A 13653-nucleotide genomic window follows, 5' to 3' on the forward strand; every position below is an offset into this window, starting at 1 on the left:
TGCTGTTCAGTTTGCGGAACAGGGCATGTTAAATAAGTTGATTTTAGCTGAGCTTTTAAAAAGGAATTTCCTGGGTGCCTGGGTGGTTGAGCCCAGTGGTTGAACATCTGCCTTAGGCTCAGGTCGTGGTCCCAGGGTCCTGGGATCATGTCCCACATCGAGCTCCCCACAGGGAGTCTTTTTCTCCCTTTGCCTATGTCTCTGCCTCTCTCTGTGTCTCTCATGAATAAATAAATAAAATCTTCAAACTGTTTAAAAATAAATAAATAAGGAATTTTCCCTACACTAGAAGATGTTGGTCCTATACCAGCCCCTTTGCTTATTGTTGAGCTGTCATGACCAGACTGGCCCTGTGCTGGTTCGTGGTCTAGCAGTAGAGGCAGCCACTGCTTTGGTTGACTCCTTTCTTCACTGGGCAGCTTTGCAAACGTACAGCAGGGTACAGCTTCCTTGAAGAAGTGACACTTCTGTCAAGTGATCAAAGTTCATTAGGAGGTGGCTGAGGGGGGACGCCTGGGTGGCTCAGCAGTTGAGCATCTGCCTTCAGCTCAGGGGATGAGTCCCGTGTCCTGGGATCAAGCCCTACATTGGGCTCCTGCATGGAGCCTGCTTCTCCCTCTGGCTGTGTCTCTACCTCTCTCTCTCTGTCTCTCATGAATAAATAAACAAAATCTTAAAAAAAAAAAAAAAGGCGGCTGAGGGGAAATGTGATAAAATAGCCAAGGGAACTACATGTTTAAAAGGCCCTGAAGTGTGGAGGATGGGACAGATGTGGGGTGGAGAGCGTTCATAGTCTTAGAGAGTGTTCAGAGTCTTAGAGACCTCACCAGCAGTGGGGTGTGGAGCTGGGTATAGTGGTCCAGACCAGGTTGAAGAAGGAGGCAGAGATGGAAAAAGAGCCTGGACGTATGATAAGGCTGCTTTAGTCAGGAATCTTTTAGTTGCAAGTGACAAAAATCCACCTAAGAGAAAAGGGAAGACTTGATTGACTCAGAAGCTGAAAGTGCAGGGCTTTTCTGGTCAAAGATGTCATTGGGTTGTGAATCCTCTGTCTCACGTTTGCTCTTCTTTGCATTAGCTTCATTCTTAGGTCGGCCTCTGTGAAAATGGTCCTTGGATCCCCTTTGTAACACAGAAGCCAAACCCTGCAGTGAAAGGGAGTAAGGGCCACTTACCCTAATGGTGAAAGTTGCTTTCTTTTCAGGCCCCTGGGGAAGGGCAGGAAGCTTGGCCTTTGAGGGAGTTTTCGGACGCAGAGAAGGGGACAGATGACTGATTGTTTCCAGACTCTGAAGTTGTTTGCTTTTTAAAAATAGCAAACCCACGGCCCCTGTCTCTTTCTGGAAGGGCCTACAATGCATTTTCTCAGCTGCATCCTGAGTCTCCCAGAGAATCAGTATCATTTGGATTAGTAAGAGCAAAGAAGGAAGGCGGGAGCCCCAGAAATTCCTCCTGACTCCCCGCCGGGTCCTGACCTATTGGTCTTCCCCGCGCTGCTGCTTCCCGCCCTTCTCAGAGTCCTCCCGGTCCCTGCCCCCACTGCAGGCTCCTGCACTCCCCCATCCGGTGAGCTGGCTGAGCAGCAGAACGTCCCACCCAGGGACGCCCCTTTTTTTCTGGGCTCTGGCGCTTCCGCCTCCGGGGCGGAGACTCCTCCCCCTCACCGTCCGAGTTGTGTTCCCTGCAAGAGCAGCCGGAAAAGCCTCCGTCTGCTCAGGCCGGTGCTAGCAAGAAGCCTGGTCTCTCCCGCAGCCCCATAGCCCCGGACGACCGCAGCCCCGTAGCCCCGGACCCCCGACGCCCCGCGGCCCCGCGCAGGGCCCCTCTGGCGGCACGGGCGCGGCTTCAGCACCGCGGACAGCGCCCCGCCCGCGGCATGGCAACGCGCTCCGGGCCCGCAGCGCTGCTGCTGGGCTTTGGCCTCCTCGGGCTGCACGCAGGTAAGGACCACGGTTCTAGGGGGAAGGGGGATCCCCAGAGGTGGGGGGCGCCAGGAAGACCGAGCTGGAATGATGACGTTCTCGCAGGAGTAGGCGACGCAAGGAATCGAGGGAGATCTGGGCAATGGTGGGGATGGCAGGGGCACCGGCAGGGAGGAGGGGGGTCTCCCCAGGCTTTCTGGGGTAGCAGGAGGGCACACTCTGTGGTTGAGATGCCATTTGACTTCTCGTGAAACATTATCTCCAGAACTCTACCTGGATGGGCACCTTCCCTTAGCGCTCCATCATTTCCTGTGCCCCACATTGGGCTCCTAAGTCTGACCACTCCACAGGGACCAGACAGGAAGGGGACTGAGTGACTTCTCGACTCTCTTGTAGGGTGGGATACAAGACTTCCAAGGGAAGACGCTCTGCCAGGCTGGAGCTCTGAGGGCCAGGCTGGAGCTCTGAGGGAGTGGGGTACATTTGTGCAGAGTTGCAGGACAGTCTATGCAGGGGCAGGTAAAAGTGATTGTACAACTAAACAAGCTTTCCACACCTGCATGCCATCTCATGGGAGGTGGGCTCCCGTGTGTGTGGAATTGGGGACTGACACACAGCACAGGCAGCCCAGCCATCCACCCCAAACCAGTGTCTTTGAAGGTGGGGATGGGATGGGGTCAAAACCGAAAGTCACGTGTGGAGGCACCTCATGTTCCTTGTATACACAGATGGACCTGGACTGTGGAGAAAGGTTGTGGAACATAAGGAGCTGTTCCCTTTCACCACCACCTAAAACCCTCCTTGAATTGGAGAGATCTTTTAGGAGAAGCCATGAAAACATGAAATCTCATGTTTTTTGAAGCCACGGTCTGAGATCTTGCAGGAAGAGCAGGTTTCCACTAACCTAGAAGACTGGGTTTTTAGTCTGGAGACATCTGTGTGGTGTCCCCAGCCAGTGAACTCAGAGAAGTGCTTCTCTATGAGGGACCCCATGGGATAACATAAGCATTTTGCTGTACCCTTAGGGATGGAGTGGTGGGAAGCTCCTGTTTTGGCCTGGTTGCCCCACTGGTCTAGAGAGAGTGGGATGCTAGGTGGGCCCTCCTTGCCTACTTCCTTCCTTCCTGCCAACCACCACCCCCCCCCCCCCCCCGCCCAGGAGTCTGGGGCACTGACACAGAGGAGCGGCTAGTGGAGCATCTCCTGGATCCTTCCCGGTACAACAAGCTCATTCGCCCGGCCACCAATGGCTCTGAGCTGGTGACGGTACAGCTCATGGTGTCCCTGGCCCAGCTCATTAGTGTGGTGAGTGGGGGTCCCAAACTCTCTGCCCAGCTATGGAAGTCAGAACAGCCAGAATGGATTCACATGTATGCTTATTCCTCTGGAGTTCCCAAGGCTTGGGGAGCTATGGGAAGGGCCATGGGTGGTTGTGGTGAGCCTGCAGGCTGGGGGGCCTTCTTGGCAGCTTCTCTTCTTCCCTGCAGCATGAGCGGGAGCAGATCATGACCACCAATGTCTGGTTGACCCAGGTTAGTGCTTTTCCTGCCCAGTCCACATCCCTGGTCTCCTCTTTCCTCTCTCTCTCTCTCTTTTTTGTATGTGCTTTTCCTTCTTTTAATCTCCTCAAAAAAGGCAGAAAGGTATAGATTTGTTGGAATGCTAAATAACTGGATCTGAAACTTGGTTCTTCCACTCACCAGCTCTTTGACTTTGAATATGTTAAATTCTATAAGATTCATTTTCCTATTTGTAAAATGTAGATTCTAATATCTTGGCTTAGATGTGCAAATTAAGTGAGAAAATGTTTTATGAGCCACATCTGCTGAACAGAGAAGTCACTGTGGGGAGGGGATGGATTTTGAAAACCTCCTCAAGCCAGACTGCCCCCCGCCCTTGTCCTTGACCTTGAGCCTCACCAAAGGCATGGGCTGGTAATGCTCCCTCTCTCCCTGTCCCAGGAATGGGAGGACTATCGCCTTACTTGGAAGCCTGAGGAGTTTGACAACATGAAGAAAGTTCGGCTCCCTTCCAAACACATCTGGCTCCCAGACGTGGTCCTATACAACAAGTAGGTGGCCTTGGAGCAATGAGAAGGCTGGAGGACACCACAAGAATGCTCTGGGAGGGAAGGGGTCTTAAGGAATGTAAATTAGCTCATGCTGCAGGACAGAAGGGACTTGTCACTGGCACAGAACCAGACTGGTGAAGTGTAATGTGGAGAACTTGGATGACTACAAGGTAATTTGGGTCATAGCCAGGTCCCTCCCAGCCAACATGAGTCCCACGGTTTGGAGCTGCAGTGGGATATAAATAAAGATAAATAAAGATCGCCCCAGTGTCTATACTGACTCAAGAATAGGCTTTCCTAGAGGATTGTCCAGGGTCAAAGAACCAGTTTCTCTTTCCTGCAATAATCCCACTTACCTCTGAGATCCCAAATCACTAGAGGGGTGCATCTCCTCTCCCACTCACCTCTGTCCCCCTCATAGCTTGGTGCTCCTTACTCTGGCCCCCATGGCTCCCCCAACTTCTCCAAACTCGCGTGGAGCAACCAGCTGGCACAATGCACAACAAGTAGCAGACAGCCCCCTCAACCACCCTCTTCTGCCTCCAAAAGGCCTCAGGGGCCTCCTGGCCACCAACTCACCCATATCCTCTTCTTGCTCAGCTCCTGCCCCACCTCTGGATGCCCCAGATGGTTACCCTCATACCTGGGTTTCCTGCCCAGAGGGTTTCCCACTCCTATCTCCCTTGGCTTTCCTCTCTTCCCGCTCAGGGGGGAGTTGATGGCTGGGGTGCAGGAGTGCTTGAGCCCAGCTTACCGTGCTCATCTCTTGACAGTGCTGACGGCATGTACGAGGTGTCCTTCTATTCCAATGCCGTGGTCTCCTATGATGGCAGCATCTTTTGGCTGCCGCCAGCCATCTACAAGAGCGCATGCAAGATCGAAGTCAAGCACTTCCCCTTTGACCAACAGAACTGCACCATGAAGTTCCGCTCGTGGACCTATGATCGGACAGAGATCGACCTGGTGCTCAAGAGTGACGTGGCCAGCCTGGACGACTTCACCCCCAGTGGCGAGTGGGACATCGTGGCGCTGCCCGGCAGGCGCAACGAGAACCCAGACGACTCCACCTACGTGGACATCACGTACGACTTCATCATCAGGCGCAAGCCACTCTTCTACACCATCAACCTCATCATCCCCTGCGTGCTCATCACCTCGCTGGCCATTCTGGTCTTCTACCTGCCATCTGACTGTGGCGAGAAGATGACACTGTGCATCTCTGTGCTGCTGGCGCTCACCGTCTTCCTGCTGCTCATCTCCAAGATCGTGCCGCCCACGTCCCTAGACGTGCCGCTCGTTGGCAAGTACCTCATGTTTACCATGGTGCTGGTCACCTTCTCCATCGTCACCAGCGTCTGCGTGCTCAACGTGCACCACCGCTCGCCCACCACGCACACCATGGCGCCCTGGGTCAAGGTGGTCTTCCTGGAGAAGCTGCCCACGCTGCTCTTCATGCAGCAGCCGCGCCACCGTTGCGCCCGCCAGCGCTTGCGTCTAAGGCGGCGGCAGCGGGAGCGCGAGGCTGGCGCCCTCCTCTTCCGAGAAGCCCCGGGGGAGTCGTACTCCGGGTCTGCGCGCGGCGGGGTGGGGACAGATGGCTGTGGCCTCCGCTCGGCGGTGGATGGCGTGCGCTTCATCGCGGACCACGTGCGCAACGAGGATGACGACCAGAGCGTGAGTGGCGCGGCTGCGCGGGGCTAACATCGGTGGGCTTCCAGGAGGCGGCGGCGCGGGGAGTAGCGTCAGTAGGAGTCCGACAGGCCGGGGCGGGACGTGCCGGTGGGGATAGGGTAGGGGGACACGGGGGAAGTCATGACCCCCCAGAGACCCGAGGCCCTCTGGTCCCCCGAGTTCGAGCTGGTGCCCGGAGGAGTCCCTCTGCGCCTCATGGCGACAGAATTGGAGGTCAAAGGTGGGAGGTGAAGGGGTTCTGTGAGGTGGGGGGCAGGGGCCCAAGTCCACACCTCTTTCCTTCCTCTTGGGCCCCGGTTTGGAGGAGGGGTAGGTGAAGGCTGGGGCTTCCCAGAGCATCCCCCGCTGTGTGCACACCCGGCTCTTTTCTTCCAAGAGGGGAGCTTTCCTGATGGGCAGAGGGCAGGCCAGGCCCCGGAGACAGGAGCGCAGAGCTGGGCGTAAGGCCTCAGACTTAGCTGGGTGTGGTGCTCCATCCACATCCCGCCACCATCCGGCTTCTCCTGCAGTCTCCCTATCTTTTAGTAAATGGCATCATCGTCCACCCAGCAGTTCAGACTGAAAGCCTGGAGTGATTCTTGACTCCTCTCTCTAACCGTCCCCTCCGTGCATATCAGCTGAAGGCCTGTCCTGTGAGCACAATGTCCACAATACTTCTCAGGTGTTTCCTTCCTCGTCCATCTCCAGGGTACTCCCCTGGCCCTACGCCTCCACCAGCTCTTGCTGGACCATGCAGAATCTCTTGCTGGTCTTCCTGAATCAGCTTTATTCTCTTCCATCCAAATAGACAATATCTCCTTCTCAAATCTTGTGCCTTCTCTGCCCTGGCTCAGGATTTTCAGCCTGGAATGCCCTTCTTCTTTTCCTTTTAAAAAATATTATTACTGGGGCGCCTGGGTGGCTCAGTCAGGTAAGCATCCGACTTTTGATTTTGGCTCAGGTCATGATCTCAAAGTCCTGGGATTGAGCCCCGCATCTGGCTCTGTGCTCAGTGAGGAGTCTACTTGAGATTCTTTCCCTCCCCCTTTGCCTCTCCCCCTATTCTCTTTCTCTCCCCTCCCAAATCTTTTGAATGAAAAGTATTATTATTGCTATTAACATTTGCTCTCCTGTTTGAGAGAAAGTTGCAGACATTGTGACCATTTATCCTGAATACTTCACTCTGTCCTGACAATAGGGATGTTGTCTTGCATAACTAGGATCAATGATCAAATTCAGGAAAATCAACATCCATATAATATCTTTTTTATTTTTTTTAACATAAATGGCTTTATTTTTTTTTAATTTTTTTTTATTTATTTATGATAGTCACAGAGAGAGAGAGAGAGGCAGAGACACAGGCAGAGGGAGAAGCAGGCTCCATGCACCGGGAGCCCGACGTGGGATTCGATCCCAGGTCTCCAGGATCGTGCCCCGGGCCAAAGGCAGGCGCCAAACTGCTGCGCCACCCAGGGATCCCCATATAATATCTTTAACTGATACAGAATCCATATTAAAAGTTTTCAGGGGATACTTGGGTGGCTCAGCGGTTGAGTGTCTGCCTTTGATTCAAGGCATGATCCTGGATTCCCGGGATCCAGTTCCACATTGGGCTCCTTGTGAGGAGCCTGCTTCTCCCTCTGCCTGTGTCTCTGCCTCTCTTTCTATGTCTCTCATGAATAAATAAAAAAATCTTTTTATTTTTAATTTTATTTATTTATTTATTTATTTATTTATTTATTTATTTATTTCATCGTAAAAAAAAAATTTCCAGGTCTTGGGGCTCCTGGGTGGCTCACTTGGTTAAGTGTCCAACTTTTGGCTTCAGCTCAGGTCATAAACTCAAGGGTTGTGATGGGGTCCTGTGTCTGACTCTGCGCTCAGTGTGGCATCCACTTGAGATTCTCTGTTCCTCTGCCCCCTCCCCAACCCCCCCATCTGTGCATTCTCTCTCTCACAAATAAATAGAGAAGCCTGGGTGGCTCAGCGGTTGAGCGTCTGCCTTTGGGTCAGAGTGTGATCACAGTTTGGGGATCGAGTGAGGGGATCCCTGTGAGTGATCCCAGTTTGAGGATCCCTGTGAGGAGCCTGTTTCTCCCTCTGCCTATGTGTCTGCCTCTCTCTCTGTGTCTCTCATGAATAAATAAATAAAATCTTTTAAAAAACCCACATATAAATAGATCTTAAAAAAAAAAAAGTTTTCTAGCTTTCTCAGCAATGTCTTTTGGAGCGCTCTCCCATCCTGATCAGGTTCTCAAGTTGCATTTAGCTGTTCTGACTTTCTTTTCCTTCGATCTGCAACAGTTTCTCAGCTTTGGTTTTCATGGCATCAACATTTTGAGGGATGCAGGCTGGCAGAAGGGCCCTCAGTTTGGGTTTGCCTGCTTGTCTCTTTCTCCACTTTGTTCCTGCCACAGCTGGCTCCTTCTTGCTTTTCAGATGTGACCTCAGGTGTCACTTCCTCAAAGAGGCCATCCCAGGCTACACCCCTCCAAGTGTCTCAGCCCCGACTTTCCTTAGAAGCACCCACTAGCATGTGATTATTTTATTTGGGCCCCCTTCCCTTGGTGGACAGTAAGCCACAGCAGTAACCAGCATGGCATGGACAAGCCTGTTACTCAGTGGTTGACCAGGTCAACGGACACAACGGCCTCCTTCTCAGACCCCCAGGGGGATGTGTGCCAAGGCCCTGACTCGGGCTGAGTGAAGGAGCTCTGAGGGGAGGCCGGCCCTGGAAGCAGGCCCTGTGACAGCTGTCCGACCTAGATGTCCTCTTTCCAGGGACCAGTCCTCACACTGGGGTTGCCTGTGTGTGGAGGTGGCACCATTGGACGGGGCTCCCAGGTAGTCACGTAAGGAGGGAGGCCTGCAGGGACACCCAGGTACCAGCACTCTGTTGCAGGTGCTGGGATTACAGAATGCATCTGGTAGGGTCTCTGTCATTTAGGAGCTCAACACTGGCTGGGGTGGGCTGTGGAGGCCGTACTGTGATCAAGACATGTCCACACTGCTGAGAGAGTGCAGAGAGTGTCAGCAAAGATCACTTCATAGAAGAGGTAACGTTTAGTTTGGGCTGTAGAGGATGTGTAGGAGTTTACCAGGCAGAGGAAAGGAAGGCTGGAATGGTAGACAGAAAGGCACAGCAATGTGAGAGCGTGCACCGAGCTGTGGTGAGTTTGGGGTCTCGGGCGGGAGAGGACAGCACATGTGGAGGCTCAGATTTATTGTGGGTGGGTCTTGAACCCAAATTTGGGAGTTTGGATGACCCCGGGAGGTGGTGGGGCTGCTAGAGGCTTTTCAGCAGGTAAGTTTGGAGCTGCGCTCTGGGGTCATGGAGGGTCGCAGAGCAGGGAGGGTGTGTGTGTGGTGAGACCTGCGATTTCCCATCCACACTCCTCTCCTGCACCGTGTGATTCATAACCCGGCCTCCCTTGTCTCATCTGTGCAGGTGAGTGAGGACTGGAAGTATGTCGCCATGGTGATCGACCGCCTGTTCCTTTGGATCTTTGTCTTCGTCTGTGTGTTTGGCACTATCGGCATGTTCCTGCAACCTCTGTTCCAGAACTATTCCGCTGCCACCTTCCTGCATACGGACCACTCGGCCCCCAGCGCCAAGTGAGGCCCTCCCCAGCTCTCAGCTCCTCCACCCCGTTCTCCGTTGACAGTAGTTTGGGGAGAGGAGGGACAGGGAGGCTACAGGTGGCGGGGTGTGCTGCCCCCAATCCAGCCTTCCCGCCACCTGAGCCCCTCCCAGCGCACCCCCAGGCCCAACCAGCTGCTGCCCTGCCCCAGCCCCACACTGGTGCTGCTGGTCAGGCATGGAGGCTGAGGGTGTGGATGTGGGGCATCCCACCCCAGGAAAGCATGAAGGGGACACAGCCCCAGGGCCTCTGATGTGGTGCCGAACTGACAGCATGTGGTGGGCTGACGTCATAGTAGCTCTGAGGGATGAGCAGGAGGAGGGCCCTGTGGGACTCGACTCGGCCCCTTCCTAAGGACTTGGCCTCTTGGCTGTGGTCAGACCCGTAGGGGGCCTCCAAGGCCCCTCAGCCCCTTGCTTCCATGGGCTCTGGAGCCTAGCCCCCGGCCCTGCACCCTGTCCCTGCATGTCTCCCCACTTCCTTTCTTGCTCAAACCGGGCTGGGCAGCAAAGGAGCCCCTGGTTCCATGTCTTCCGGTGACCTGCGCAGAGCCCACCCAGGTCCTTGCAACTCTGCACAACATGCGAACTCACGGCTGTCCCTCCCTGCAGGAACTGCCCGGGTGGCAGGGGTCAGTCAAGTAATGCTGTTAGCTCTAAGGAGCCCCAGCCTTTCTGCCTGCGACGCTGCCCACCCTCCCCACCAGCCGGGGTGAAGCAGAACCTCCTTGCTGTCATTGGCTCCTCAGGAAGCACGGCCTCTGCTTCTGTCCTGTGGGCTTAGGAGGCTGTGTCTTGACCCTGCTCCCAGCGACTAGCTGGGGACCACCTGGCTTCTTAGCCTAGGAAACAGACCTCCTACGGGCCTTCTGCCCCCACCCCTGACCCGTGACTGGGTCTGATTTGGGGTCCCGCTGGTCCTCATTGCCAGGCCAGCAGGTGGCCGGTCACAGAGGGGTCAGCGTGCCCAGTGCAGCCAAAGGGCTGGCCAATGCAGATCATGCTCTCTTTGGGATCCCGGCCAGACACAGGTTCTGTAGGCGCAGCAGCAGTGCAGGCGGCACTGACGGGCTGGGGGGACACGCAGCATAGGCCACAGGGAGGATAGTCTCGGTGTGGATTTGAGTCCTGGCTCACACCTGCTCTCTCAGCTGCTGGGAGCACATCTCTGCCTTGCTTGGCCTCAGCGACCTTATCTCTAACATGGGGACAGCAGCGCCCCCTTTGTGAGTTGGCTGTACAGAGGGACGGAGGTTCGTGAAGAAGCTGTCTGTACTTGGCACAGGGCGGAGATGTGACAAGTGTGCAGTGGGCTCACCCAACTGTTTCTCTCTTCCTTGTGCAAACTGAGTCCCCTGAAGCAGGGTGGGGACCTGGGGGGGCCGGGCAAGGGAGAAACATTGCAGGGCGGCTTTGTGGGTCTGATGGCTGTGCCACTCCGGAGTGTGCCTTTGGCAAAGCGCCATTCCAGCCCTGGGCTGAGCTTGGCCCTGGGCTCCTCCTAACCTGGGTGAGCTCGGGGCCCCTGGGCTGACCTAGTCCTGCCCCGGATGGATGGTAAGCCAGCAGCTGAGCATGCTGTGCCTCAGCACCTTTCCCCAGCTGCCCAGGTGGGCTCATGCCATGTCTTCTGAGGGGTGTTGGGCACTGTGCAGACAGTGCTTTTGTGTCTGCTTTTCTAGAGCAGCAAATTGGGAGTTGCCTGTATTGTGCCTGTACCACCTGCAAATTCCTAGGGAGAGCAACAGGAGAGGAACCCTCCCCCCAGGGGTGGGGTGCCAGCCCGAGGCCTCCCATCTAGCTGTCCTGGGCTTCTGGCCTCATCCTGGACCACATGGGGAGGCCTCTGCCACGGAGGCCCGATGAACAACTCTGCCAGCTCCCTGCTTTAGGACTGCCCATGCATGGCTGTGGTCCAAGCAGGTCACCAGAAATGCTTGAGAGGCTTCAGGCCCCAGCTTACCCAGCTCTCCACGAGCATCTGACATAAGGAAACTGAGGCCAGGAGATGGCTGCCTCACTTTGCACAAGCACTGGGCTCCGACCCTGCTCGTTCTCAGCGGTGACGTGAGGGTGGCCGAGCCTGCTGAGGAAAGACAGGCCGCCTGTGACGGGGCTGAGTGGGCAGGGCCCTTGGGGCAGTGCCATCCCCTTCATGTCTGGGTGCAGCTCTCTGTGGGGACATGCCGGCAGTGGGGAGAGGAGGGCACGGATGGGAGTTGGAGCCTTGGGAGCACCGGAAGGTACATTGAGGGTGGTCCCTTGTCCCTCCCTTGGTGCTGTCTGGGGCTCCCCACCCCTGCCCAGGGCTGGGTGCCCTCAGTGTGGAGAGGGCACTGCAGACACTGGGCTGGGGAAGCAGGCTGGACAGCAGGGTCACAGGCCATCTGAAAACCACTTTGTCCGAGGAGAGGGCCTGGGCAGACTCTGCTTCGGGTCGCTGGTGCTGCTGTAGGAAAGTGGTTTCTTGGCGGCTAGGTGTCTCATATGGCAGTAGCTAGACTATATTACTGAAGACTTGAAAGCAAACGAGGCATGGAAGCCTCACAGCTGGCCTTCTGTGTGGAGGAGGCCTGTCCGTGTAGGGAGGCTGAGGCAGGGAAGGCTCTGGGTGGAATTGGGGGGCACGACTCCTGTCTCCTCCCAGCGCCGGGCCTTTGCCTGCAGGGAAGGGGCCCCTGTTGATGGAAGCCTCACTCAGAGGCGGAGGGACCACTGGGCCTCGTGGCAGGCTGGGGGAGAGCCACGGGCATGTAGGATTCGGTTCCGGCTCTCAGGCATGTCCCTTGGTCCAGCAGGTGTTGCCCATCACGTGCCCAGGCCAGAGTGAGAGCCAGTGGCACCTTTCAGTGTTTGGCCAGCAGGCCCGAGTGGCCAGGGTGAATGTCCTGTGGCTCCTAAGGGACTGCAGGTCTAGGAGTTGCTGAGGTGCCTCCCGACCCCGAGCTTCCTGCCCGGCCTTGGCCTCCCCTGTCTGTGCTTCTGGAATATTTGCACTGGTCTAGCCAGGCCAGATTCATTAGGAACTCAAGATTCTCGCAAAGAAAAGTTGTTTCCAAAGACGTCTTGTCTCTGTTGTATCTGGGGGCAGGGTTGGCAGATGTGGGAAAGCGGGGGGTGAGGGGAGCTGGAGAAATTGGACTTGTGAGGCATGAAAGTACGAGAACCTGAAGGTGAGCAGTCACTTTGATTTCTGGGATTTGTGCTTTACAAGGACTCTAGTCGCTGGGGAAGAAATGGCCACGTGGCTGGACTTGGGGCAGCAGAGCTGAGGCTGCTCCTGGGGACGCTCCTCTAGAAGGGCCTGGAGGCAGGATCCATGGGGTCTCCTTGCAGCTCATCTGTGCAGGGAGGTCAAGGTTGCAGGCTGCGTGGTCCCTAGGACCCTGGTCTGCCCTGGGTCTCGACCTGGAGGCACCATTCAGCTGTGGCCCCTGATGGAACACAGGTCAATGGGAACAGAGGGCAGACCTGTGAGCTGACCACCCCTGGCTGCCCTGTGCCCCAGCCCTGTCTCTTCCAGCCCCTCGGAGCTGGTGGCGGGGATAGGCTCCTTCCCTCCACACACACAGGTCTGGCGCTCAAGTTAGGTGTGAAGAAAGGAAATTATCTGTGTCTTCGAACCCCTGGGGGGTAGGGGATCGGGAGTCACTAAGAGGTCCCTGGTACATCCTGGCGCCGGAGGCATTCTCCTTTGCTGTCCTCAGAAACCATCCAGCCAACTCAGCACTGGTCTCGGCAGATCACGAATGACACCCATGCACAGCTGTGGCCCCTTACAAGCCCCCAAACACATCACTGGCCCTCCTGCCTCCACTGTCCCATCGGCAGTGGATGGGGAAGGAGGCTTCACCATGACTCTGTGTCCTCTAGGAGGACAGTGTGTTAAAAAGTCAGGGATGAGTGTGCTAGCCTCTGGGCTGTCACCGCGTGGAAAGGGGCACATTCCCTCTGACGCCCTGAGGGAATATGATCCGGTGCCTTCCCCAAGCTGAAGGCCATGGCAGGTCTCCTAAGACGGCAGCCTGGCCAGAGACTTGTTCCAAACATGCATGTTCCTACAGGCGGGATGGCTGCTGCCGGGAGTACTGTTTGGGGTTGGGCTGGAGAAAAACGCCCCAACAGAGTAGGGGTGATGCACATGACTTGAGATGTTGTGTCACAGGTGGTTTTCCCACCCAGGCTGGAATCCTGCATCCCACATCTCCGAGCACAAGGTGTTAACCTGAAGGCTCTGTGGGGGCGCTGGGTGTGGGGCCGGGGCAGTCAGGAAAGGACGCCCAGCCCCAGAAACCCCAGGATCATGGCCCCCTTGCCCCCACTCTCCCTTCCCGGGGAAGCCAAGACAG

The 13653-nt window shown here is 55.9% G+C and overlaps 1 protein-coding gene across 2 annotated transcripts; it reads left to right on the forward strand.

Moving 5' to 3' along the window:
* The first annotated feature begins 1445 nt into the window (after positions 1-1445).
* Positions 1446-12366, forward strand: CHRNB2 (cholinergic receptor nicotinic beta 2 subunit). 2 transcript variants are annotated; one of them, XM_077900845.1, is made up of 6 exons: positions 1446-1940; positions 3082-3227; positions 3410-3454; positions 3884-3993; positions 4767-5667; positions 9113-12366. In XM_077900845.1, exons 1-6 carry the CDS (start codon positions 1877-1879, stop codon positions 9281-9283), a joined length of 1437 nt encoding a protein of 478 aa, XP_077756971.1. In that variant the 5' UTR covers positions 1446-1876; the 3' UTR covers positions 9284-12366. The 2 variants fall into 2 exon arrangements, with proteins under 2 accessions (XP_077756971.1, XP_077756972.1); XM_077900846.1 differs by lacking the exon at positions 1446-1940 and adding an exon at positions 2304-2441.
* The last annotated feature ends 1287 nt before the right edge of the window (positions 12367-13653 follow it).

The sequence above is a fragment of the Canis aureus genome, chromosome 6 (assembly GCF_053574225.1).
Source record: "Canis aureus isolate CA01 chromosome 6, VMU_Caureus_v.1.0, whole genome shotgun sequence".
Taxonomy (NCBI): Eukaryota; Metazoa; Chordata; class Mammalia; order Carnivora; family Canidae; genus Canis; species Canis aureus.

Excerpts from the sequence above, each read along its gene's own strand:
- CHRNB2 (XM_077900845.1), top strand. The coding sequence starts at position 1,877 with ATGGCAACGCGCTCCGGGCCCGCAGCGCTGCTGCTGGGCTTTGGCCTC. Across the intron at positions 3,228-3,409 it reads TGGCCCAGCTCATTAGTGTG|CATGAGCGGGAGCAGATCAT; the intron begins GTGAGTGGGGGT and ends TCTTCCCTGCAG. Across the intron at positions 3,455-3,883 it reads CCAATGTCTGGTTGACCCAG|GAATGGGAGGACTATCGCCT; the intron begins GTTAGTGCTTTT and ends TCCCTGTCCCAG.